At 32.1% G+C, this 27,982-nt stretch overlaps 3 protein-coding genes across 5 annotated transcripts; 1 reads left to right on the forward strand and 2 right to left on the reverse strand.

Annotated features, from left to right (window-relative positions):
• Positions 1-809: 809 nt before the first annotated feature.
• On the reverse strand, positions 810-4,636 carry LOC114320507 (zinc finger CCCH domain-containing protein 30). The gene is made up of 2 exons (XM_028267576.2): positions 4,404-4,636; positions 810-3,347 (listed from the first exon to the last, which is right to left on the reverse strand). The coding sequence occupies exon 2, from the start codon at positions 3,275-3,277 to the stop codon at positions 1,505-1,507; it is 1,773 nt and encodes a 590-aa protein (XP_028123377.2). The 5' UTR covers positions 3,278-3,347; positions 4,404-4,636; the 3' UTR covers positions 810-1,504.
• Positions 4,637-14,786: 10,150 nt separating this feature from the next.
• On the forward strand, positions 14,787-18,574 carry LOC114320506 (curculin-like (mannose-binding) lectin family protein / PAN domain-containing protein). Its single transcript, XM_028267575.2, has 3 exons — positions 14,787-14,935; positions 15,562-15,608; positions 15,986-18,574. Exon 3 carries the CDS (start codon positions 16,046-16,048, stop codon positions 18,293-18,295), a length of 2,250 nt encoding a protein of 749 aa, XP_028123376.1. The 5' UTR covers positions 14,787-14,935; positions 15,562-15,608; positions 15,986-16,045; the 3' UTR covers positions 18,296-18,574.
• Positions 18,575-20,132: 1,558 nt separating this feature from the next.
• Positions 20,133-27,649, reverse strand: LOC114320505 (3beta-hydroxysteroid-dehydrogenase/decarboxylase). 3 transcript variants are annotated; one of them, XM_028267569.2, is made up of 13 exons: positions 27,489-27,649; positions 26,197-26,446; positions 25,555-25,644; positions 25,293-25,426; positions 24,492-24,662; positions 23,881-24,006; positions 23,531-23,610; positions 22,536-22,734; positions 21,943-22,048; positions 21,614-21,788; positions 21,209-21,365; positions 20,769-20,835; positions 20,133-20,493 (listed from the first exon to the last, which is right to left on the reverse strand). In XM_028267569.2, exons 2-13 carry the CDS (start codon positions 26,426-26,428, stop codon positions 20,348-20,350), a joined length of 1,683 nt encoding a protein of 560 aa, XP_028123370.2. In that variant the 5' UTR covers positions 26,429-26,446; positions 27,489-27,649; the 3' UTR covers positions 20,133-20,347. The 3 variants fall into 3 exon arrangements, with proteins under 3 accessions (XP_028123370.2, XP_028123371.2, XP_028123372.2); XM_028267570.2 differs by lacking the exon at positions 27,489-27,649 and adding an exon at positions 27,323-27,475; XM_028267571.2 differs by lacking the exon at positions 27,489-27,649 and adding an exon at positions 27,160-27,403.
• Positions 27,650-27,982: the final 333 nt, after the last annotated feature.

Genomic DNA, 27,982 nt, shown 5'->3' on the forward strand with positions numbered 1-27,982 from the left:
TGTTTGGTAAATTAGGTTAGATAAAATTTTTAGTGAATAAATAATTAGCAAAAAGATTATTAATATAAAAATTGTTAGTGAGAGAATTAAGTAAAAGTATGTTTACTTTGATAATAGTATGAGAAATAATTAATAATGAGATTGGTAAATTATTTTAAAATAAAATAAATTAAAAAAACATTTCTATATTAAAAAAATTTAAATAAATATTAAAACAAAAGGTGCACTTGGGTTTTTAAAAAAACAAAGAAGTTGGTCGGCCAGTTATTTTTTTGTCTGCCCAGCTATGTTTGTAAAAAAATAAAAATAAAAATATTGCATTGTATCGGATGTTCGGGCAGACATTCAGAGAGACGGCCGGATAGCCTAGAACTGTTTATTATTTTCTTAATCTCGCTCGTTTTCCAACCGAGTTAATCCACTCACTCGAGAAGATTACTAAACCGCCCAGACTGTAAAACCAATCTTCCCAAACAACACCAAACATACTGTGAGTGTGACCTACATCAATCCTACTCCAGTCCGGCTGGTGAAGCGGCCAAACAAGCTGGGCCTATGTGTTGTAATCAAGCTTTTTATCAACACTAACCAAAAGCATAATTCCCCCATAACATATTTAAAAAAACACAATGCTGCAAGAAAACAATTTTTTGACATTAGAAAATTCAAATCTATTTAATGACACACAAAAAATACCATAACAATTTTTCTTTTCTTTTCTTTTTCTTTAATTTCATTTTTTCTTTCTCTTTTCACATTTATTTTTTTAAGAAAAAAGATTATAGAATCATATGTGACATGACAACATATCAACAGAAGGATATCACTATTTCTTCAACAAAATGCTTTACATACTTTCAAAAGTAGATTCACAAGGCAACAGAACAATGTTCACCAAGCATCTGATCCCCATAAAGTTTTTTTGAATATTGGGTGGAACTGGGCTTTTTTTATTTTTGGGTTTAGGGTCCCATCATCCTTCCTGACTTCAGCTGCAACAAAAAAAAAAAAAAAAACTACTTTTTTCCTGAATATTTGAGCTCCCTTCCTTCCTTCCTTCCTTTGTTACTGCCACCATCCTCCACAATCCAAAAAAATAAAATAAAAAACAGGCAGTTTTCTTTACCAAATGCAGGTAGTTTTGTAACAGATTTCCCAAACCCCAAACCTTTTTAAGCTTATTTTCTAAACCCAAGTTGTTTCATGAAGGCGACGCTAGGGTTGAAGTGTGGTTTCAAAACATGAATACAAAAAATTTAACAGTGACAACCCTAATGTTGTGTCAAAATATAACTGGTCGACTTTTGGGTTAAAGTTTTGGTTTCAAAATCCTAAAGTCATGTTTAGAAAATACGACTTCACAAAATAAGTTTGAAACTGATTGGGTTTGGGAAATCTGTTACAAAACAACCTGCAATTGCATAAAAAAACAACAAAAACATATACTGTTTTCCAAAAACGCGCTGCTTTTCATGCTCAAGATTGGTAAAACATGATCAAGGTTTTACCAAGCCATGAGCTGATCAAGCTGCATTTGCTCCATCCAATCACCCAGAACAGACTGATCATTTGCTTCAATCTGGGAGTTCAGATTCGAGCCTTCGCTCAAAAATCCAGCTGCATCTGCAACTTCTTGTGGAGATTCTTTGACAAGTGATTGAACCCATGATAAATCAGGCTCGTCTCCATTGTTTCCAAGCTCAAACGATGATGATCTACGAAGTCTACCACATTCATCAGGATTAACAGACCAATCCGGCTTTCCATTGGATGAGCCCCATTTTGACCATGAATCACTAGCAGAATTGGAGCCAAGATCACGGAAACTACGGCTGCGAAACTGTTGTTTTTGCTTCTCGTGTTGAGCAAGCAATGAAACCCGAGGGCTCATTGGCGAAATAGTCTGATGCTGAAACTGATTGAAAATCGCTGACTTGTGTGTTGGGGAGAAAACAGATGAAGCCAGTGCCTGATCAGAAAACCGGGGAGAAGAGCTCTCAGCAGAACAGTTCAAAGAATTATTACTAATACCCAATTGAGAAAAGCGACACAGTTCATTTTGGAGCAGCTGTTGTTGCTGCACATCGAAATCAGGCAACAAATCTAAGTCCTCTGATGCAAAGTCTCTTGCATTAAGGGATGATCGTAAGCGACTACTTGATTGATGATTGTTGCTTCCTGGGAGATTCAATGCCGGGACATTTGGATGGGGCCAACCCATGTTTGAAATGCCATTGGTAGATGGAGACAAGGGTGGAGTGAACGGTGAGGGGGACATTATAGCAGAACCGGTAGAGACATACAAGGGTCGGAGTTCTTGTTGTGTGTGGGCAAAAAAGCATACTCTCCTATTGCAACTTGTGCCATCTTTGCAAAGGCGAGTTCTATATTGAGCAGGATGGAGCCAGGACTCAAAAACACCGTGCGCGTATTCACACATATCCCCTAATCGACAAGCCCCTTTGCGAAAATCGGGACAAGGAACACAACTATAGTGATATTTCCTTGGGTCCCTTCTTCGAGCATTTTCACCCGGATGAACAAATGGGCAATCGGTCCAATCATGAGAGTAGGCACGAGAACAAGGCCGGACCTTAAATGAGAACATTCGAAATTCATCGGTTGAATAGATGGTGTTCTTGATGTCTGGCATGGACGGGTCAATTGGGTATTCTTTCTTTTCTGAAAGAGTAACATTGATGAACTTAGAACTGTTGGGGGAAGAATTGGAGTTTGAAGATGATGATAGGGATGGTGATTGCGGTGGAGAATTAGAATTCGAAGTGGCGGTTGATACAGAATCATTGGTTGTGAGAAATTTCTCAAGAGAAAATTTCAAGTCTTGGAATTTTGGGGACACTACAATAACATCAATAGGATAATGGCCATTGGCATTGATCATATTAGGATCAGCACCGGCTTCTAAGAGAAGTTTCACAACATCAACTGCGTTCATAGAACCGCCTGAGGCAGCACAATGAAGCGCCGTGTTTCTATCAAGGCCATGCGGTCGATTGACATCAACAACAACATCAGACAATGAAAGAATCAGTTTGACAACATCAACACTACCATATGTAGCAGCAACCATTAATGGAGTTCTATGCTCTAGAACCATCTGTTTCGACCCCTTTTGACGGCCATACCATAACCCGACCTCATCAATACCTGAAAGGTCACACTCAATATACCGTTCAAAGCCCTCAATGTCATTGTTAGCAGCAAAGTCAAGCAAACTGGCAAAAGTATCTTCGGTTTCAACAGTCAAGTTATTCATTTCAGAGACGATATGGGTTCTAATCACTCTAATTCAAAGCACATGGTATCATTTAGTGGCGTTAATCCAACTGAACACAACAATGAAAAACCCATCATTAGAATCAATTAAAAGCAGATATTAACAAACACATCGTAAGAAAATTTAAGATAGTATATTTGATAAAAATCAAGAAATTGAATATAACAAGCACCAATAGATTAACATCAAAATCATAGAAAATGCAAGAAACAATATAGATTTCACGATGAATACAGATATGCACAAACATAAATGGCAACAAATATAGAACAAAATGAAAAGATTATGTTATACTACTTGTAATGATTGAAAATTTTGGAGGCTATTAATAGATAATACAGAAGGAACTTAAGCTATGTTATATTATATAGATTTTTGGACACAGGGTTGTGTTAAGACAGATCTATATTTGGACAAAATCTCTATAAAATCGGAGGGTTTCAAGTGACCCATGTAAGCGAATTAAAGTGAAAGATAGGTTAAGGTTTGTTACGCAACAAAGTCTAAAAGCACAAAAAGATGTCCCAAAAAATTGACTGTAATTGAAGATCAGAGTTTTAAAAATTAAGTACAAAGTTATCTGTTTGGTTGGCGAGAAAGTATTTGAAAGAAAAAAATAAATCTTGGAAACTATGATTTTTCATGATTTTGTACCCAGAAAATATAAAGCCCGACTAAATGCAACCATGTTTCTCGACTTGATAAAGAAATTTTTTTTTTCATAATTTTTTTTGGAGAGGGGGGGGGGGGGGGGGGATGTATCAAAACAACATCAGAAGGAATAATAAGCAGAACAAAAGAAAACTTTTCTTTTCTCGCAAACCAAACAAGGGGTAGAGAATCTGGTTTTGAAGACTGAATTGGCAAAGAAAACAATTAAACAAAAAACTATAGATATGTCTCTAGATAGTGAAGAGAAAATCAAAAAAATGCACTATTGCTATCACAGAACCAGTCAAAATCATTTACATACACACATACATATATGAAAGGCGGATAAATCATAAAATGCAAGAATGAAAAAGAAAACCCACAAAAAATTAGGATCAAAGTGCAGAGAGAAAGAGAGTTCTGTGAGAGAGAGAGAGAGAGAGAGTTTTCTTACCAGATAAGAACAACAAAGCAAGAGAGGCTCCATCTTAGAGAGAGAGAGAGAGAGAGAGAGAGTACAGATCTAGAGAGAGAGAAAGCAGGGTTTTTGAAGGGAAGAGAGGGAAAGAGAGAGAAAGTAAGAAGGAGAAAGCTGTGAGCTGATGACAAGAAGTGTTTCTTCTTCCTTCGGCATTTCCTATGCTTTCCCTTCTCACACAAATATAGAGCGACAAAACCTGGGTGGGTGTTTGGGACGTTTTTAGTTGGTTGTTTTAATTTTTGATTATTTTAATAAATTAAATTTTTTGTGTTTAAGAATTTAGTTAATTTTTTTTATAATTAGATGTGATATTTATGATAAAAAAGTGAAATTATTATAAATTTAATATAATATATTATCGTATTAACTATTTTAATCTATTTTATACTTTTGTGAATTTTAGTTAAAAATAAGTTAAAATCCAACTTGTCAAACACTCCCAACACTATGTGCACAATGTTCCCCCACAGTGTAATTTCAAATTTCGGAGTCTTCATTAAAAAAAATAACATAATTAAAAAACTTATGAGTTATAATTAAAAAATAAAATTAATTATAACTACAAAAAAAATTGTACAATTAGGAGTATATATGACACATCTTTTTTAAAATGGTGTATATTAAAATTTTCCTTTTATTTAGGATTGGGTTTCTCATCTCAACATGAGACAACTTGAGTGGCCCATACAGCGTATTACAAGTCTCGTTTCAATTATTTAAACCATTTATTTTGTAGAGTTTTCAATATGTCATCTATAAAAAAAAATTACGTCATTTATATAATCGTAATTTTTTCATTTTATTGCATTTGCTTCTAAAAAAATTGATGATTTATTTCAAATATATATTTGTCGTCAATTTTTTTAGAGAAAAATGCAACAAAATGAAAAGTTACGATTATTTAATTGAATTAAAAAAATTTCATATATAATATATATTGAAGGCACTACAAAATGAACGGCTCAGATTATTGAAACAAGACCCATGATAGGTTTTTTATAGGCCTCTCAAGTTCTCTTATGCGTAAAATCTCAACATGAGAGAAACTCAATCCATTTATTTATATATAGGCCAAATTACACTTCACCTTTCTCAACTATAATTATTTTTCATTTTATCCCCTCAAACTAAAAATTGATATAATGTATCCATTTTACTTTTTAAACGTTTTTAATCTAATCCTTATGCCTCCATTCTGTTAACAAAATTGATGAAAGATGTGCATGTAATGTGCACATATCATATTTATGACAAAATACTTTTTAAAAATCTGATATAAATATGATATGTGTACATTACATGCAATTTTTCAATCAATTTTGTTAACAAAATAAAGATATAAGGGTTAAATTGAAAACTTGTAGAAGATGAAGGAAGTACGTTGTAAAATGAAAAATGATGATAGTTAAGAGGATAAAGTGTAATTTGTCCTATATATAACTATGTGTTTTTTGTACATTTTTTTTTTTAACAAATGCTAATGAGTATTCTAGAGTATAGTTTAATATTAAAAGATTTATAAGAAATGTTTCGAAAATAGTGAAATATATTGAAAAAAACAAAATGGATCAATAAATAGTGTTTTCAAACTAGTCATCTATTCAATAAAATATTTATAGGTAATTTACATTGACAAAATTAATACATTCTAACCATCAAAGTTTTAAAAATTATTAACAATTAATTCTTTCAAATATCAATTTTAATTCCGAAAATAACAATATTACATACACCAATTAATATATACTAATTAATACATTGCTGCACGTAATATCACCATTCCAAAAATGCCAAACTCCTCTCAGCTATTCATGGCACACCACTCTCATGCCTTGTACTCCCTCTCTCTCTCTCTCTCTCTCTCTCTCAACCCGTCTTCTATCACCTACTGCTGCCACCAAAAACTGAAATGAAGGAAGCAAAATTAATTTCTTGTACTTTTGGTTGTATTTAGAAAAATGATAAGAAAAAAAAGGTATTTAGTTGAAAAAAATTAATTTTTTTGCCAATTATTTTTGTTTGGTTATTACCCATAAAAAAAAAAAAATGGATTTCATTTTCCTTCCTTTATGTTCTTTAACCTCTCTTCATAACTTTCTGTGTTTGGTTGGAAGGAAACCAAACAAAGGAGGAAGGGGAATGTGGGATTCTTTCATGTTGTTTGGTTGGGTGGAAAAGAACAAAAGAAAAATAAATAAATTAAAATATAATATAAAAATATTTTTTTCCTGTGCCCTTCCTTCGGTTTTTCATTTAAACCAAACATGGCTGTATCCTAGAGAAATTTTTTACTGATTGAACCACTGCAGACCCAGCCAACAGAGAATCATCACATTATGAATTTTTTTATTAATAAATTTATAAAAAATGATTTTATCTTCAATATTTTAAAAAATTTCACTATATCTTTACAAGGGTTCGACAATACTATAAAAATAATATTGTAATTTCACACCAAAAAAATAAGTATGAAACAATTCAAATCTAACAATTACTAAAATCATTTTGTTATGCCATTAAAATAAAGCCTTTTATGCCAAAAAAACTCACATTAGTCATTTTAAAAATTTATTAGAATTTTTTTTAAAATATAAAAAATAACCTTATTTTTTTATAAATTTATTTTTATCTAATAAACTAACTTTTTAATCAATACTTAAAAACAAAACAAAAAAACTTAATAATTTCAAATCACCAAAATGGCAGCCATACAAAATACATTTATTCAATGTTCAGAGGCATGAATTAGGAGGGATGCATGTGATATGTTGGAAGATTTGGACTATGGAAAATGACATATGCCCTAATTATTATCATCCAAGACTATGCTATATGTTATGGGCCCAAAGTCCACTCAGAATTTGGAATATATGAAACGAACTATATAGATAATTAGATATCCACACCTAAAAACAAAATAAAAACAATTTATAAAAGCTACTTTGTCAGCACTAGTTGACTTTTGTAACAAAACTTTCGTTTAACATTTCAATCTTAGGGGTTGTTTGGGGTGTCCTAAATAAGTGTACTTTTTGTCTTTTTTGATTAAAAAGTTGAGGAAAAAAATATGAATGCTTGGGTTAACTTTTTGACTTTTTATAAAAAAATGTGTAATAAAAAATTGAAAAAATTGGTTTGTAGAGGAAAATTAAGATTGGGAATTGTGCAGCCGTAATTGTTAACTTTTGGTGAATAGTGTTAACTTTTTAACTTTTTGAGTAATTTTTTAACTTTTTGGCTTTTTTTAAGTATCCCAAACTTGGCCTTAGACTAAAATAGTTATAAAATAATAAAATAAATAAAAAAATTAATAAAATAAAATATTATATTCAAATTATAATCTTTTTTTTTTTACAAAAATTAAAAAAAAAAAACCAAAAAACTCATTCAAAACAAAACTTTTTAATCTTAAATAAAATAGTTAAAAAATTAAAAAATCAACCCACAATGTCAAATAAATCCATAATTACATGCATCTTCTTAGAAAAGCGAAAAAAAAAAAAATCTTAAAAATAAAAGAATTGACGATGCTATATAACTAGAATTTATATGGAGAAACTTTTTATAAAATGATATGTTTTATTTATCTTTATTAATTCAAAATGAAAATAAACTCATTCATTATATTTAGTTGAGTTTTGAATTTTTTTTTTTTTTATTTATAAATTCATTCACAATAATGTAGTAAGAGGGTTAGACCTTATATTATTGTGCCTCCGTTTGGCAAGCAAAAAGCCAGGTTTTTTTGGCTAAAATAGCCACAAAAAACAAAATAGGCTATTTTAGCCACAAAAAACAAAACATCAAATCCAACCCATAATCATTACAATCCTCTCTCACAAAAAAAATCAAAAAAGCCAAAAAGTCAAAAAGTCCTTCCCAAACCAGGCTAAAATAGCCAAAAAGCCAAAAAGCCAAAAAGTCAACCCACTTCCCAAACGGAGGTTGTGTCTAACAAATCATCAAAAGTGAACATTTATTATACCACATCATTATGAGTCAAATTATGAAATTTTTCCAAAGGTCTCAAACATTTTCTTTTATATCTTGTATAAAAATTGTGTATTTATTTTTTAAAAATATTTTTTCATACTTTATTTCGTGAGCTTCACTTTGGATCCACAACGATGATCTGAATCATTTATCTCATAATTCTCTCAATGAAAATAGTTTGTGCAAAAAATCTATTTCATCAGATATTGATGAATAGATAAAAAAAAATTATATTTTTTATTTTATAAAATTGAAGTTTTAAATTTAAATTCATAGTCGCCGTCTACTTAAAAAAATAAAATATAATTTGTTTATGTATCTAACAATATGAAACTAATTTTTTGCACAACTCATTTTTACTGATGGGTTTACGTAATGAATTGTTCGAATTATCATTGTGAGCTTGGGATAGGGCCATGAAATATAGTATGGGGAGATATAAAGGATAGTAGAGTATGGAGGTTTGCTCCATCCAAGGTTTCATATTCGACTCTCATCGCCAGCAAAACTTTTGAAACCACGAACAATAGGTAATTAACCTGTTTCGGAAAACTTATTCAGTGTGTTTGGTTTGAGTTTTTTGGATTAAGTTTTTTGAAAATTGATTTTTTGATTTTCATTTTTTTTTTGTTTTTAGTGAATATTTTTAAAATTTTAAACATTTTTTTTTAAATTTTTTTAAATGCACCTTACTTAGATGTATCTAAAAAGTAAAAAAATTATGAAAAAATATTTTAAAAAATTAATAAATACATAAAAATACAAAAAAATATACTGAATTCTTGTATTTTTGGTATTTAGTAAATTTTTAAAAGATTTTTTTTACAATTTTTTTCTTTTTAAGTGTATTTATATTAGGTGTGTCTAAAAAGTAAAAAAATTGCTTAAAATATTTAAAAAAATTCAGTAAAAACAAAAAAATACGAAAAATAAGAAAGTTGAATTTTTTAAAAAGTATTTTTTTAAAAGTAGAACAAGCAAGGTGATTTGTGTTGTAAAGTTAGGGGTTGTTTGTGATGTCCTAAATAAGTGTACTTTTTGACTTTTTATGAAATATGGATTGGGTTTGAAGTTATGTGATAGAGAAGTGATGTGACTTAAATAGAATAATGACTTTTTAACTTTTTAAATTTTTTTAAGAATGTCAAACTTGACCTTAGTCTAGTGCACACAATACCCTACATATCAAAGGAAAAAAAAAAAAGAGCATGAAGTGAAATCATTTCCTGAAGGGTCACCTTGAATTTTTTATCAAAAGTGAATCTGTGGCGTAGATTTAGGGGTTAGTTACCATTTGGTAATTGAATTTTTTTTAGTTGATTTTTTAATTATTTTAGGTCTCGTTTAGAAACATATTTTTTTAGTAATTTTTTTGGTTAAAATATAATATAAAAAAAATTAGGCTCCGTTTAAGAAGAAAAAAGTCAGCCTTTTTTGGCTAAAATAGCCACAAAAAACAAAATAGGCTATTTTAGTCACAAAAAACAAAACATCAAATCCAACCCATAATCATTACAATCCTCTCTCATAAAAAAAGTCAAAAAAGTCAAAAAGCCCTTCCCAAACCAGGTTAAAATAGCCAAAAAGCTAACCCACTTCCCAAACGGAGGCTTAGTATGCTTGGGATGACTTTTTAATTTTTTACGAAAAGATGTGCAAAAAATAGAGAGAAAAAAGAATTTTTGACTTGTTTGGTATAAGTTGTTAATTTTTTTTATTTTTGTAGTGACTTTTTAGCTTTTAAGTTAAAAAGTGATTTGCCAAACAAACCTGAGACTAAGGCACCGTTTGGGAAGGAATTTTGTGGGTTTTTTTGTCTATTTTAGTCACAAAAGACAAAATAGGCTATTTTAGCCACAACAAATAAAATATCACATCCAACCCATAATCATTACACTCTTCTCTCACAAAAAAAGTCAAAAAAGTCAAAAAAGCTCTTCCCAAACCAAGCTTTTTAGCCCAGGCTAAAATAGTCAAAAAAGTCAAAAAGTCAAAAAACCAACCCACTTCCCAAACCAACCCTAAAAGTTTGTTTAGCTTTTTTTGTTTTTTTTTTTTATACTTTTTTTACTTTTGTAAGATAAAAAGTGAAATGATTAAGGATTAGATATGACATTTTGACTTATTGATTTATTTAACATATTTCGTCTTTTGTATTTTTTTTAGCCAAAAAGTACATTGCCAAACGAATAAATGCATTTTTTAACTTCATACCAAAAAATATACAAAAAAAATATAGATGTAATATGACTCAAATAAGTACACTTATCTAAAAATGCATTTATTTAAGAAAATACCAAAACAAACTCTTAATATTAAGGGGATTTTTTTAAGGTTCCTGGTATTAAGATTTTATAGCATAAAAGACACCCAATATTTTCATAATGTCTAAGGTCCCTCAACATTGATCTAGAGAATATATTTGGACTTCTCAGATAATTTCTCTGTGTTTTGATCAATTTTCTCTATGTTTTTTATCAAACCAAAGAAAATTGAACAACCACTATTTTCATTTTGACTAATTTTCTCTGGACTGTAAAACATTCAGACAACAAACAAACTAGATAAAATTGAACAAGCACCATTTTCATTTTGACCAATTTTTTCTAGACTGTAAGACATTCAAATAACAACAACCCAGAGAAAATTGAACAATTACTATTTTCATTTTAACCAATTTTCTTTGGATTATAAGACATTTAAACAACAACAACCTAGAGAAAATTAAACAACTACTATTTTTATTTTGACCCATTTTCTCTGGACTATAAGATATCCAGACAACAAAAATCTAGAGAAAATTGAACAATCAGCATTTTCATTTTGACTAATTTTCTCTGGGCTGTAAGACATTCGGACAACAAACAAACCAGATAAAATTGAACAACCACCATTTTTATTTTGATAAATTTTCTCTAGACTGTAAGACATTCAAACAACAACAAACTGGAGAAAATTGAACAATCACTATTTTTATTTTGACTAATTTTCTCTGGACTATCATTAAAAACCCTTGAACCTTTCATAAATTAGAGAAATTCAGCTTCCAAAAACCAAATATTTTAAAACAAATTTGAAACTTCATGAATGATCAGAGCAAGAAAAATAGATAATTGAAGACTTAAACAGGCCGAATTGAAGAAGAGGCGACTGAGATTGCATTGGCATTGCCAGTAGCTGTTGTTGTGGCAACGATAGTGGTTGAGCCACTGGCGGCTGCCGAGGTTGCTTCGACAACACCACCACTGCTGATGTGCCACAAAAACCTATAAAATCCAATTGCCTTACAAGTTTCTTCGTCGAAAAATCCGACGTCGGTGCGGTTACTGATACGGACGTGTGTGATTGAGACTTTTCATAGCTAAGATTCCTCTTCAAATTCAACAGCTTGGATTTTCTACAAATCCCCTTCAAATTCAATAGCTTTGAAATCGAGTTTTTACTCAAAACACAATTAGAAAATTCTAAACTCCGTCATTTCATAGCTAAGATTTGAGTCGAAATCAGATTAAAAATGTTGGTGAATAACAGTCTTGGATTGACCTGAATCAATGAAACCTCGATCCCTACACGTGTATACATATGTGTATATATATATGTATAGGTAGAGAGAGAGAGAGAGGGATGGAGGAGAAAGAAGAGAGAGGATATGGCTGAGGACCTTAGACTACAAAAAGAAATATTGTGGACCTTTCCCATGACTAAAAGTTGGGAAGAAATGCTAGACTAAATTTTCCAAAATATTGTCACTAATATTATAAAGCACATCCAATCTATAAATTCAATTTTAGATTTTTTTGATAAGAAATTTAGACTTTAAAATACTTTGTTTATAAAGATAAGTTCTTACAACATAATCAAACTATCCATCTATATATTATATATTGTATACTTTTTTCAAAACTCATTCGCCCTCTCTCTGCTTAGACTACTCTTTTTTTTTCTTTTTCTTTCTTTCTCTCTCTCTCTCTCTCTCTCTCTCTCTCTCTCTCTCTTTCTTAAACCCTAGTTTGCTCTCTCTAAAAACCCTAATTCTACCATGGAAGCTTTTGGATCAAAAGGTTTCGGGGGACCTTTACTGCTGGCATGGCGTTACCGCGTTTTTTCCCCCCAATCGAGATCCTCTTTCTTCATCCCTATCACTTTCTCTCGTTGCCCTCGTCGTTGTGATCTCTCTTACCGACATGTATTATACAGAGCAAAGTGGTTAATTACCTAGGGTTTCAAGGTAAGCAAAGCTTTTCTAAATCCATCCATTAGGACAAGCCATACTCATCTATATCCAAACACAGCTTCGATTCTTCCTAAAGTAATTATCTACTAGGAAAACCAATTGTCCATTGCTACTATCAAAAACTATGAATCCATCAGTCCCTTGAAAACTTATGCTTGATCTCTTCCATACTGTCAACACTTGATCATCACTTTCACTACTACTACTATCAATTTGATATTGATTTTGAAATTGATTTTGATTTCTACTACTAGAGATCGAGCATATTTATTTTGACACTATTGATTTTAATTTCATATTTATTATTCTTTATATAGTATTTGTTTCTGATTTTGTTTTTTTTGTTTTTTTTTTGACAAATTTCCCATCATTTCTAAAAAAAATTCCTATTTCAAAAAGTTTTACAATATATATATATATATATCTGTCTCTGTCTATATCTATAACTTGTTCATTGATTCGTTGATAATTTGTGGAAAACATCATTTACAATAACAAAAATTAATTCAGTCTCGCTATTTGAGTTGCAAAGAAGAAGAAGAACTCCTTACCTCAGATCTGTTGAAGCCGAACAATAAAGATCTGGAACAATATAGATATGATGGTCAAAAGATCATTGCCGTTTGATTGTTGCTGTTGATGAATGTTGTTGATGAGATTTGTAATGGGTCAACAGATAGTGGAGAGATAAAATGACTCCAATAGATAGTGGATTCATGAACATATATTTTTTGCAAATAGAAAAAAATTGAACAGATAAGTTTTTGAATAGTGTATATGATCTATTCAAGTAAGTTAAACATGAGAATTTCAACAGATAGAGAAAAAAGAGATGTGTAAAAATTCAACAAATAGTAAAAATTTAAACAGATAGGGTAAAAAAATTGAATAGATAGAGAAAAAATTTAAATAGATAGATATAAATTTAAGCAGATAAGTAAAAAATTTGAACAGATAGTCAACAAAAAATCAAACAAATAAAAAAAAGACAAAGGATAAAATTAGAAACAAAATGTCTTATAAAACTTCTCACCAAATTATTTCACAAAACATAAACTTCTCACTAACAAAAAAATATACATTGAATCTAATGCCTTAAACACTCTCTAAATTAAATTTATCACTAATTTTCTTCAATATTTTTTGGTCAATGGCGCAAATTGTGGCAAATGAATGGGCTAGATGCTGACCTAGGTTCTTCCCGACATTCCAAATATCTAGTCAATAAAGTTGACAAAATGTAATGCATGTAATGTTTTATTTAATTAATTTTCCGCTATATCTAGACACGTTCCTGTAAAAGTATATATATATATATTTATCTTTTTAGAGTTATATTAGCTTGTTTAGTTTTGATCTTCAAAAAAAAAATCATTTTTAAAAAATTCTATTTTTTTTTGTTTTCAATGAATTTTTTAAATATTTGCAGTAATTTTTTAAAATTTTTAAACACACTTAATATAAATACACTTAAAAAGTATAATATTTATATATTTTTTTTAAAAAGACACTAAATACTAAAAATATAACAAAAAATATAAAAATTCAGTATATTTTTCATAGTTTTGTGTATTTATTAATTTTTAAAAATATCTTTTCACAAATATTTTACTATTTAGATACATCTACGTAAGATGCATCTAAAAAAAATAAAAAAAAATTGACTAAAATTTTGAAAATATTCACTAAAAACAAAAAATACGAAAAATGAAAAACTTAATTTTTAAAAAATTAAAACTAAACACACTGATTTTTTTCAATATTTCTATATATTTTTTCGTAAAAAAATAAAAAATATACTTATATAAATCATTCAAACAATCTCTAACTTAAGTTAAAAAGTAAAAAAATTGAATACAATATTTTAAAATTTCTGTAAACTAACTTATTATAATTTATTTTAAATTAGGAGTATGTTTTGTACTATTCTTCCTTATAATTTATTAAAATAATATTTAAAAGATTTAATTATATAGAACTAAGGAATTTTTTTTCCTTCTATTTTTTAATTATTAATTTTTAACTTAAAAAATTCTAATAAACATGGCCAATATACAACTGAAAATTCAAAAATTATTTTTTAAAAATCCAAAACTAAAACATTTTTTCTTGTCTTTTTCCTTTAATCTATAAACAGAGGCATGTGGCTCATTTCTTTACACACAGTCGCTCCGACTTGGACTTTCTCTCTCTTCTATCCGGCGACTCTCCGTCAGCTTCTCCGGCGACATTGACTCCATTTTTGCAAATGGGTTCAACTCATGCTCTTGTCTTGGTGGTGAGTCCAAACCCTTTTTAATATTATCACTACACAGCTCAGCATTTCAAGTCATTTAGTGTCACTTGATTGATCTCAAAATGTACCTTGTTTAGTGCATCAAATTTACCTTTTCATTCTAGGGTTTCATTTTCACTCTCCTCTTTAACTTGCTAGTACTACTTCAGCAGGGTTTCAATGCATTCTATCAATTTCTATATATATAGTTCTTATCTGCATACTTAATTGTGTGTATATGTATAAATACGCTATAATAGCTTTTTGGGTTTTGGCCCTTTAATCTTTGTCTTGCTGTAAGTTATTGCTGTAAGTTATTGCTATCAGTCTCACTTTTGAGCTCTGAAAGTGTTTGCATTATGTATATGCTAAAAAATAATAATAATAATAATAATAATAATAATAATAAAATAAAAAACCCCTAAATTGGGCCCCTTTTGTGCCCATAGTTTCAATTCAAAACCCAATCAATGCATACAATATGTTTGTTTTCTAGATTAATTACAAGTTTTTATTGCTTTACAGTTAGTTTCTGACGGTCCAGTTTTGAATTGTTTAGGTCAATATGCTTCCTGATTCAATTGTCATTCATCCATTTCTTGTTTGCTCACATGCTTAATTTCTTGTAGGTGCTTGGTGGCTTCTTGAATTTATAGGGCTTTGAAAGTCTTTTCAGGTATCAAACTCTGCATTAATTGTTCTACATTTTCAATTATTCACACATTATCATATGTATATTTATATGTTCTTCATGTTGATCATGTTGAATTTTTTTGTAAGCTTCTCTTAAAACCTTACAGACTAGTAGATTTTCAACTGGTATTGGTTAGAAATTGTGAAAATGTGGCTCAATCACTTTAATAGCCAGTGAAAATTTATCGGCACTAGACTTGTCGTTGTCTTTGATTTCTTGTTGTTTTTGTTCACAATCTTCTTTAGAATTGCTTGGTCTTGAAAAGCATCAAGAGTTGTTAAACTAGCTGCCTGTTTTGATCTATTTGTTTCTGGAAAACCAAGATTCAATAACTCTGCTATCCACTGTCAACAATGCAGATACTAGAGGCTGCTCCTACTCTTACGTCTCTTAATCTGTATCTCTAGGCACATTCGAATATGTTTGGCCAGGAGAGAATACTCTTGATCTTTGTCGGGTTCTTGCTTTGTTCAGCTGTTGTCTCTCAAATTCCCTTGGGTTCGAAACTTTCAGTAGTAGAAAACAATCATTGGTCCTCCTCCAATGGGAATTTTGCAATTGGATTCTTTAATCGTTCAGATCAGTACAGTATTGGGATCCAGTTCAATTCAAACTCTATCCCAATTGGTCAACAAACTGTGGTTTGGGTTGCCGGAGCTGACCTTACAGTTGGCGACAAGTCTTACTTCCGGCTGACCCAAAATGGAGAACTAGTTTTGTTTGATTCCACTAGGGGATTCGTTGTTTGGACAAGCAAAACTACCAATTCATCGGTTGCTTCAGCAGTTCTTCTTGACAGTGGCAATCTCATTCTTCTCAACAGAAAGCAAGAAATCGTTTGGCAAAGCTTCGACACCCCAACAGACACGCTCCTCCCGGGCCAGAATTTATCTATTTCCCAATCACTTCGAGCTGCTAGCAGGAATTCCATGTCGAGTTACTACAGCCTTCGTATGGACATTTCAGGTCATTTGCAACTCCGGTGGGAAAGTCATGTCGTCTACTGGACCAGTGGAAATGGAATCCATTCTCAATCAATTCTCCGAGCCATTCTCAACTCTGATGGAATCTTGCAGCTTCTTGACCGAAGATCCAAACCTGTTTGGTCTGTGTTTGGAGAAGATCACAATGATTCAAATGTGAAACTCCGGTTTCTTAGGCTAGATGTTGATGGAAATCTTCGGCTATACTCATGGCTCGATGTTCTTAGGTCATGGAGACCGGTTTGGCAAGCTGTTGAGAATCAGTGTAAAGTTTTTGCAACGTGTGGCCTCTCTGGCATATGTGTCTTCAATGCATCAAGCTTCCCTGTATGCAAATGCCCGTTTTCATCAACAACCGATTCTAACTCAAAATGTTTGGTTCCATATGGACAGGACTGTAAATCCGGTTTCATAATGACTAGATACAATCACACCTTCCTATATGGAATTTACCCACCAAACGAAACAATTGCGCAAACTAGTTTGCAACAATGCAAGAGTTTGTGTGAAAAAGACCCGCTTTGCACTTCTGTGACCTTCGTGAATGATGGGACTGCACAATGCCAAATCACAAAAACTCAGTACATCACTGGTCAATCAGACCCATCTTTAAGTTCAATATCTTTCGTTAAGAAGTGCTCCGATCCAATTGCTGCTTTACCCATATCCCCTGTACATGATACTTCACCGAAACAGTTGAATAGGCTGTGCATTCCTTGTCTAATTGGAGTGGCTTCGTGCACAATTGTCGTGTTTTTTCTATTTCAACTTGGAATTGGATTCTGCATCTACAAGCGAAGGAATTATATCAGGACGAAAGCTGCTTTAGCTTACACGGGCCCTAACTCAAACGGTTTGATCACATTATCCTATGCTGAAATCAAAGACCTTACGGGGAATTTCAAGCACCGAATTGGGCCAAATATATTCGAAGGCATGTTTCCAGATAACCAGCTCGTTGCAGTCAAAGAACTGAAAGCGGGCATTGAAGAAAGGATGTTCCGTTGCGTTGTTTCAAAAATAGGAACTATTTATCACAAAAGCCTTGTAAAGCTGGAGGGCTACTGTTGTGAGTCGAATCATAGATTTTTGCTGTACGAGTTTGCCAAGAATGGCTCACTCAGACAATGCATAGAAAACCGTAAGGCGTGCAAGAGGCTGACATGGAGAAAGAGAATGGAGATCTGTGTAACCGTGGCGAGGGCCATTTCATACTTGCACACACAGTGCAGGGAGTTTGTAAGTCATGGAAATCTAAAATGTGAAAACGTGGTTTTGGATGAAAACTTCGACGCCAAGGTGAGTGAATTTGGGTTGGCATTTGACAATGGTGGAGCAGCAGATGAGGATGTGAAAGATTTTGGCAAGATGGTGGTGGAATTGGTGAGTGGGTGTCGAGAAGCTGACAATGTTTGCTATTGGGCTTATGAGAAGTGGGTAAAAGGAGAGGCGGAGAGTATAGTCGATGGAAGAATAGAAGGCATGAAGGATTTGGAAGAGTTGGAGCGAGCACTGAGAATTGCTTTTTGGTGTTTGCAAATTGATGGGCAAACAAGGCCTTCCATAGGGGAGGTTATTAAGGTTTTAGAAGGAACTTTGACTGTTGATCCCCCACCACCTCCTTTCATTTGCCGGAGGCCCCGAGAGGAGGAAGAAGAGTTGTCAGAATCTGGACCAGAGCTTTAGAACACAAAAATGGTATGGAGATTTATTTCCTTTATCTCATTTTCTCACTCTCTCTTTGTATAGCGGAGCTAACTGCACGGTGGGAACAGCTTGAAGTCATGTAGCAATGGCTATGAATTTTTGCCCTATCTTGAAAGCTTGTCACATTTGGTAGATGTAATATAGATTTTTGTTTTTGGGAAGTGATTGAATCTTTTGATGTTGGTATTTGAATACAAGATTGGGGGTGTGTACCATACCATTGCCCATATATGATGCCTTATATTTCACCAACTTTAATTTCTTGCTTAAATTGTTTTTTTGGGTTGTTTAAGGGGGGATGTACTAGGTATGGGAGCAAGGATCCTCTCCTTGGCTCCTTACTTGGTGGGTCATTGGGCCCAATTTTGATGATCTAAACTGTTCACATTTTAGGATTTGTCATGTATATCATACCTGTAAAAAATCAAGTTAATCGAATACCGGAAGAACCAAAAAGAGGATCCTTGCTCATGGCATGGAGGGTACCCTTTGTGAGTATGTGCATCTCTGTGTTGTGGTGTAAGAAGTGATGTGTATAGTTTGTGTGTGTGTGTGTGTGTTTATGTGTGTGTGAGAGAGAGAGGGAGAGAGAGAGAGAGAGGGGTGTGTGTTTTGAGTGGGATATTGAAAAGCCATGATAATTGTGGCTACATAATTTCATAATATTTGATTTTTTTTTTTAAAAAAACAAAGAAGAAAAGAAAAGAAAAAAAAAAGATGACCAGTGTAATGGTCCCGTTTGGTAGAACTGTGAGAAATTGATTATAATTTATAACTTAACAGCTTATAGCTTATAACTGTGAATATAAACTGATTTTTGACTTATAAATTAAGTTTCTCCTCCTCCACTCAAAGAATAAGTTGATTTTTGACTTACAAAAAATTATAAGTTGTATTGTTAAGCTGAACCAAACACATTAAAATAGCTTAAATTAAGCTAAAAGTTGAAATAAACTGAAAATAAATCCTACCAAACAGGACCAATTTTAAAAATAGGGCAAATTACATCTCTATAGTTTGCTCCTTGTATCATTTTGATCTTTTTATTTTCAATTAGCTCAATGTTGATTCTTAATTTTAAAGTTTATACTAATTTAGTCCATTTGATAATGCCGTTATAAAATAATTGTTGAATTAGTTGCGATTAATTAACTAAATTTATTAAATTTATAATTTTACTTTAAAAAAAATTATATAACATGCCACTTATATACATATTTTTCATTAAAAAATCTTAAAAGTTATAATCAATTAAACCAAATTGAAATAAAATTATTAATTTAAATCAATATCCAATCAATTAAAATGGCATAAAGACTAAATTACAAGGACGACTATCACAATTTGCCTTTAAAAACAAATAATTCATTTTTTTGTAACATATATGATAAAATTATGTAATTATGCTAGTCGAATCAATTTAGATGATCTACCGATTAAGCCCCGTAAGATAAACAGTTCAAATATTCATGATGTAATTGGACCTCTCCAGTCCACACTTCCTATCCATACCCGGACCAGAGAGAAGCCCAAAGCTTAATTATCTGAAATAAAAATCAAGTTGGGCTTCGTGACCCAGCCCAAAATTAGCTTGCACCAAGAAGAATATTCAAAAAGGTCAGCTATCAATCAAAACTCAAAATTTGGTTTAAAATTGTGTTGGCCCAATGAGGAGTCACAAATCAAAGAGCTTCCCACAAAGCACAAATCAAACCCATTTAACTAACAAGACATTTTTTAGTATATCTGATACAACATACACCAAACTAGGGTTAAAAAACAAAAAACAGGAGACAAACAGAAAACAGAAAGCACATGCCAAAACACTGGCAACTTCTATGAGCATTGGATCAGCACAAAAATGTTCCAAGGATCTTCATCACTACATTGCACCAGCTTGGACACAAGCAAATACCGAGTTGCCAATGCTCTCATTTCAAATCATCCGAAAACCAGTTAGAAGGGCCCAAGCAATGAAAAATGGAATTCCAATGTCAATTCGGCAAAAAGATGTCAAATATCTATCCACTATCACTGAATCTTCTTCGAGTTAAAGAATTTTCTGGCTGTATCGGATTTCAATTTGCATCCGTACGAAATAATTTGATAAATCAAACCATCTATTTCTTCCTCCTTTTTCTCATACACAAAGAAAGCAACAAAGACAACGGGAAGTCCTGCAATAATAAGAAAGAAAATGCTCCGGTCAAAGCTGCAATCAAATCCCAAAAATTGAGGTCTCTTTGCAATTATCATCACAAAGATGCTATATGACGAAAGATTAAAATAATTTTTTTTAAAAGATTCTAAAGTTGATTTTTCTGTTCTGCCGCTCAGGTTCTGAAGTGACTTGGAATTGAATTGAAATGAAATGTGAAAGAGTTTCTGAATTTATATAGGTAACCAAGACTTTTCCAAACAGGCCTGGAAAGGAGAGCAATAAAGAACAAACCTATAACAAACAAATTTTGGAGTGAAATGGCACCAAGGAAGCTGAGAATCGATAGAGACAGAACCACCTGTTCATCAGCAGATTTTCAATAATGCACACAAAAAATAAAAAATAAAAAAAAAATAGTACAGTAACCTAAAGGATTAACTTAACAATTTTGTAATGGTACAATTTCACTAACCGTAGGTCGGAGAGTCAGGACACAACTCTATGCAACAATTGTTCTTTTTTTAATTCCAAGAAGGGAAAAGGGATGGGGATGGACTTAATCTATGTATTTATTCTTACATTTTTGTTTTAGCAGTGTTTATAATCCCATGCAAACAAAAGAATAGTTGCGGAAGCGTGATGTTAATCCTAATATTTATTTTCTTTGAATAATGTCCTATGTTTCTATCAAACCTATGATAAAGGACAAGAAATGCTACTGTGATAAATACCTTGAGGAATAGAGTCCAGTCATTCCCTTTGCTAAGAGATATTAAACCATTTACTGCAGAATTCCACGAAGAGGCCATTGAAAGAGCAACTTCATTTGACATCTCTTGCGAGAAATAGAATTTTGATACAGGAATTTTCTCAATTGTATATCCCAATCTGCAATAAATAGAAAATTCATTTAGATATGAAAGTTAGCTTTCTTGGAAATGCTTTATATCAAACCTCTACAGAACCATAAATTGTGTTAAGAGTTATGCAATTGGAGAACTATTTTTGCATTAGATAGCCATAGAATAAAACCCAAATGAACAATAATATGTTATATGCTTATGGGATTAATAATTTGAGCTTGAGCGAACTAGAAACATGGGCATAACGAAGTTCAAAAAGAATAGCATGCATACATTTTCTTAGGTAAGATGCTATGGATGAACAGAAAAACAAATGCCATCAAGAGAAGCTTTGAAACCATAGCGATGATGGTGTATCCCGATGCTATGAAGTTGAAGTAAATTGAAACAAGAATGAACACTGTGGTGAGTGTCTCCCTCTTATTCCTCCACAGAAGCATGTCGGCAACTGCAACATGAAGCAGCAGCAAACAGACTACTATTAACACAATCACAGTTAAATAATTTCATATGCACATTAAGTCCTCATTGTAAACAAATTTAAGACACAACAAATGCAAGCATAAATATGGCATTGAGAAGAAAATAATTAACACTCTTACCTCTTCCTCTTCCAAGATATAAGAAAGCTTTTGATGGACCATCCTTTTTAGGTTGACATTCAGCCCTCAAGTGCGAGTATGATTCAATTGTCCTTCTAAGACCGTCCTATAGAAAATGAAAGATTAACACAGCAAGTCACATACGAATTTGAATCATAATAAAAGGTAGAAATGCACCACGTATATTTGGACTCTGACTTTCTCTGATGTGCATACACATCGATGTTGTCCATTTAGAAGTACATTGTGGCAAAAATAATGAACTAAACAAAGATTCTATTAATATTGAGAGAACACTTCCACGGGCATTTGGACATGGGAACATTTGCCATCCACTATCAATATATATTGTTATGCAATGGCGAAATTAACAGTTCATCATCACTTGGAGGTTCAGATTAATGTGACTCCGAAGAAAATAAGTGCAGCACTGCAAATTCAGAAAAAAAAAAATGATACAATCTATATGGAGAACTTTGCTAAAGTTCAAGCCCCTAAAAGCAAAGGAACTAGAATTAAATCATTCCTAGAAGTCTTTAGTATATTCCATAATTTCACATTAGGAAAATCAAATGTAAATGTACTGGAGAGACCTGAAATGGTACAATGGGTGTGTAGCCAAGTCGGTCGTTTGCTTTTGAACAGTTAAATGTTCTGCTGCAAGACAGAAGTCTAACTCTTGATGGTGTGAACTGTGGAACTTTCATGCCATATGGGGCTAACAGCTTATATGTCCACTCCACCAGACGTGCAATTGGCATTATTACAAAGACTGGAATCTTAATTCTTGGCCTGCAAACTAAATGAAATCAGATATAAACTCAAACAACGGCTACGCAGGTGTTGATTGGTATGTTTTAAGTCATGCTGTCATCTCATTGAGCAAAGTCTAAGTTTCTAAGTTTAAGGTGACAATTAATTTGAGTAGGAGTTGCTCTAAATCCTATACACTCTATTTGTTTCCAGTTTTCAAACTTCACTTTTCAAAAAATTCTACTTTTTCGTTTTTCATATTTTTTTGTTTTCACTGAATTTTTTAATTTTTAAACACACCTAACATAAATACACTTAGAAAGTATAATATTTGTGAAATTTTTTTTAAAAAAAAATCCACTAAATACAAATACAAAAAAATTACGAAAATTCAGTATATTTTTCATATTTTTGTGTATTTATTAATTTTTTAAAATATTTTTTCACAAATAATTCACTATTTACATACATCTAAGTTAAAGTACATTTAAAAAAGTAAAAAAATTGCTTAAAATTTAAAAAATATTTACTAAAAACAAAAAAACACGAAAAACAAAAACTCAATTTTCAAAAAACTAAGTTCAGAAAACTGAAACGAAACACACTGATATGTACTTATTTTTCAAATTCAATAGATATCATCTTACAGAGTTTTCAAAAGCTTTCAGACAGCTCCTTGAAATTATGTGATGTAAACCCCACCCTAAGCAAACGTAAGACTGACTTCTAGGATCTTCTCCTACCTTCTTCTAATGTAGGACAACTTAGAAAACTTGGGACAAAGCTGCCTTCACTGGTTCTATAATTAGTTTAGGACCTTCAAGAAGATGAGTACCTTTCATAGCCAAGACCGTCAAGAACAAGTGAGACAAACTCCCAAAACTTGATTGGCTCCATATTAGTTACAAAATATGCCTGCAAAACCAACATGATATTGTAAATTTGTCAATTAAAGCCCTTCAAATTCAGAAAATGTCATTGCCCAACTTATGAGCAAATTACATAACAAAGCTTGACTATGCCATGTTCCTTTTTATTATTAATAAATTGCTCTACTTATACACAGAGAGAGAGAGAGAGAGAGAGAGAGAGAGAGAATTAACCATTGGCACAGCTAAAATTCGGTTCAGTAACTAAATAATTTCCAACCTGTAGCAGAACATAAAAAATGAATTTAAATATTACCTCCCCTGCAGCTCTCTCTGCAACTGTCACCTCCGATGCAAGAGCTCGTTCAGCACATATATGGGCATGTGCCACATTTTCAACATAAGTGAAATCATACATGTTCTTGCCATTACCAATAAGAAACTGCTCATTTTAAATAAAACAAAGAAAACAATGTTAAATTCTTTTCTTCTTTTTTTTCCTTTTTTTTTTGTAAGTTAGATATCTATGCACACATAATTATGCGCCTCTCCTTTGGAGGTGGTACGACTACCAAACTACTGGTAAAATAAATGTTAGAATTCAAGAGTGTACAAAGAACAATACCAATAAAAATTGAAATGTAAGATCACAAAAACATATGAAATACAAATATTTTCAGTTAGTAACGGGTTTAGTGTTTTACAGAAAGAGAGAATGTATGCAGCGCAAATACTCAATTTTCCATGCCCTATGTGCAAGAACACATACATTATGTCATTTATTAATTATATAGACTCAAATGATTAAGAACCTAGCTATCCACCAACTTGATATTGAATGAAACACATGAATTTCTAGAACATTATAAAATCAAAGTGTAAGGCGGTCACAACCTGAGAAATTAAATTGACAAAAAACTTGGTTACCTTCGATTTCCCTGCCCTCGCAGCAGATACCAATGATGGAACAAGTAATTTATCACCAGGACCGAAAATGCTGCTAGGACGGATGCAGCATGTTAGAAGCCCATTACTACCATTTGACTTGATGACCAGTGCCTCTCCTTCAGCTTTAGTGGCAGAATATGTATCATTGTGCTGGAACAGTTGCAGACACAAATATTTTTAATACAAATGAACTGATAATAAGTACAGAAAACAGAAGAACAGGCAAAAGAAAAAGGAAAAGTTAGTAGACTGCCGGGGTATAGAGATGATCATAAAGGGGGCTTGTCAAAATGGACCGGCTTTAAATTTTTTTTTTCTCCCTGTTTTACATGTATACATGCAAGAGTGCTTGGTAATGGGTAAAATAGACAAAATGAAAATGGAGAAAGAAACATAATGGAATAAAAATAGGTTCAAGAAGGTAAGGGCCCACTGACTAGCACCTTCATATGAGCAGAATCGGATGACCAACAAGTAAATCTTTTTTTCTTGTCTTTTTATATAAATAAATAAATAAAAAGAAGCAAGTACGGCTTGCTCTTTGGAAAAATTAGAAATTTACTAAATCTCAAATTGTGAAGAAAGTTATATAACAATGTACAAATGCACTCATAGTTCTATTTTGAGCAATTAAAAAATAAATAAACAAAAAGAAAAGCAAGAAAGGAGGAGGAAAATATAATATAATGTAAGTTTTTCTGCAGCTGGTAATCACAATTGATCTTGATTCTTGATTTGAAACATAGAATTTTGATGAAAGTCATCTGGTATAGGCAATACCTTAGCTGGATATGGCAACGACTCATCCCCATTAATTATTCCATGAACTCCATCAAAGACCACACTAGGAGAGCTGGTATATATAAGTCGCTTAACTTTGAGGTCAACACAAGCATCAATTACATTCTTTGTTCCTGCAGGTCATGATCAGAATAAAACTTCCAAGTATATACACGCAATAGCACGGAACAAAGGAGAGAGAATCTCTAATGTACATAAAAGATTTAACTGCTGATACAGTCCCCTTGAGCTACATTTTTACCTTTGACATTAACGGAATGATGGAGTTCGTAGTTGTTAATGGATGAATCCGGGGCAGCCATATGGAAAACAACCTCAGCTCCTTGGCAAGCTGCAGAACACAGATGGTAAGTGAGATGTAGTCAATAAATGAAATTTAGCCTAACCCATTAGAAATCACTTGCAAGAGCATCCACATTAGTCTCAATCAACAAATTAACTTTTTGGCTAATTATAGCAAGTAAAACATGAAAACATTGCTTCGTGTTGAGGCTGATGGAGCAATGTTTTCATGTTTTACTTGCCATATTTAATCATTTTTTGATAGATTGGGCCTCACTATTTCGATTTTTTTTTTTTTTTGGGACAATGGATAATAAAATAATTTCTTAATAAAATAAAGCTAGAATAGAGAGTTTAATGGATGGCGTATTTAAAAAGGTAGTAACATAAAATAGAAAAGTAGTTTTCCGCTTATAATTTGGCACAAAATTCGTTGAGCCTAATGTAGATGCTCTTAACTTTCAAGTTTCAATCATCTTAAAACTTACTTCCTAACTATCTGAAACAGTGAAACTTGTTATCTACAATGGATGGAAAGTGTATTAGCAAAGAAGTGGAACAATCTTGATGAAAATATACAAATAGATGGAATGGGTGTGACCTTCAAGTACTTGGGACTTGTCCCGAAGATCAACCGATACGTATTGAGCATGACCTGACTGTATAGCTTTGCCAAGGATTCCCTTCTCCTCAGCGGGGTCTAGTTTGATAGAGAGGCCTAAGTCAGCAATACGAACCAAAAACATGTCATATCGAATGAGCATTTCCACCAAATGCCTGGCGGCAAAGCCTCTTCCCCCAGTCACCACACACCATCTCTCCTCCCCTCCCATCTCTTATTTATGTAGGCCCTATATACATACATTCATACATATCAATTCCTCACTATATTGAACTTCAAATGAACTAACAAACCATTATAAACATGGCTGTGAAGAACCTAAACACAGAGCAATTGAAGTAGTTTTTTCATAGAAATTTGGAGAAAATTGAAGATATTGATACAAACAAAACTGGGTTTTCATGCGCGCGCACACACACACACATATATATCAACTCCTTGATATATCAAATTTGAGTTGAATTGATGAACAGTAATGAAATCCCAGTTGTGAACAATCCAAATCTAGAGCACTGTCAGTAATGTATTCAAGAATTTGGGAAAAGTTGTAAATGCAGATGGAAGCAAACCTGGGTTTATACATATACATAATATACATACATATCAATTCCTCACTAGATCAAACTTCAAATGAGCTGACAAACCATTGAGAACACAGCTGCAAAGAACCTAAATGCATAGCAATTGAAATAGCTTTTCATAGATATTTGGGGAAAATTGGAATATAAATACAAGCAAAGCTGGGTTTACAACGTACAAACACGTATATATCAAATTTCAGCTGAATTGAACAACCATAACAAATGGAGTAATGAAAACCCAGTTGTGAATAATCAAAATCTAGAGCAATGAAGGTAATGTATGCAAGATATTAGAGAAAAGTTGTAGATTTAGAAGTAAACAAACCAGTGTTTATACGGATTCATAACATAATATACATACATATCAATTCCTCACTAAACCATTGTGAACACAGCTTTGAAGAACCTAAATGCATGGCAATTGAATTAGCTTTTCATAGATATTTGGGGAAAATTGGAATTTTTTTTGGGTGAATAAAAATTGGAATATAAATACAAGCAAAGCTGGATTTACATGTACGCACATGTATATATCAAATTTCAGCTGAATTGAACAACCATAATAAATGGAGTAATGAAAACCCAGTTGTAGATAACCAAAATCTAGAGCAATGAAGGTAATGCAATCGAGATATTAGGGAAAAATTGTAAATTTAGATGCAAACAAACCAGGGTTTATCGATTTCTTACCTTTAGCTTGATTTTATAGTTGATTTTTTTTCTTTTTCTTTTGATTCTGCTTCGGCCACAATGGATGATCCAATTGATTCTAAAGATCTGGAAACAACAGAGAGAGATTGTTGTTAATCAAATCCATTAATTAATTAACAAAAATAATAATGAATAAATTTTTTATTTTTATTTTTAAGGTCTTTAATATTATAAAGGGTAATTACATTTTACCCCATGTGGTTAAATGTTTTTTCACATTACCACTAACATTTATAAATATACTTATAAACACCATGTAGTTTTGACTAAAGTGTAAAAGTGACCAGAATTAGTAGAATTAATAGCGCATGTGGAACACGCGCCAAAGAAGCGTGTCTTCGCTGGTTTTAAGTGTTTTGGCGCCAAAATAGAAGTATGAAAGGACCAATTTGCCTCCATTTTGGCTAGCCACTTGCCTATATAAACATGATGCAACCAAACAGGTTTTTCTAGCCAAAAAAAATTCCAAACCC

The sequence above is a fragment of the Camellia sinensis genome, chromosome 10 (genome assembly GCF_055761805.1).
Source record: "Camellia sinensis isolate YWXY chromosome 10, ASM5576180v1, whole genome shotgun sequence".
Taxonomy (NCBI): Eukaryota; Viridiplantae; Streptophyta; class Magnoliopsida; order Ericales; family Theaceae; genus Camellia; species Camellia sinensis.

Coding starts and splice junctions, on each gene's coding strand:
- LOC114320506 (XM_028267575.2), top strand. CDS start 16,046: ATGTTTGGCCAGGAGAGAATACTCTTGATCTTTGTCGGGTTCTTGCTT.
- LOC114320507 (XM_028267576.2), bottom strand. CDS start 3,277: ATGAATAACTTGACTGTTGAAACCGAAGATACTTTTGCCAGTTTGCTT.
- LOC114320505 (XM_028267569.2), bottom strand. CDS start 26,428: ATGGGAGGGGAGGAGAGATGGTGTGTGGTGACTGGGGGAAGAGGCTTT. Junction 25,427..25,554: donor TCATTCCGTTAATGTCAAAG/GTAAAAATGTAG, acceptor CATGACCTGCAG/GAACAAAGAATGTAATTGAT. Junction 24,663..25,292: donor CGTTGCCATATCCAGCTAAG/GTATTGCCTATA, acceptor CAACTGTTCCAG/CACAATGATACATATTCTGC.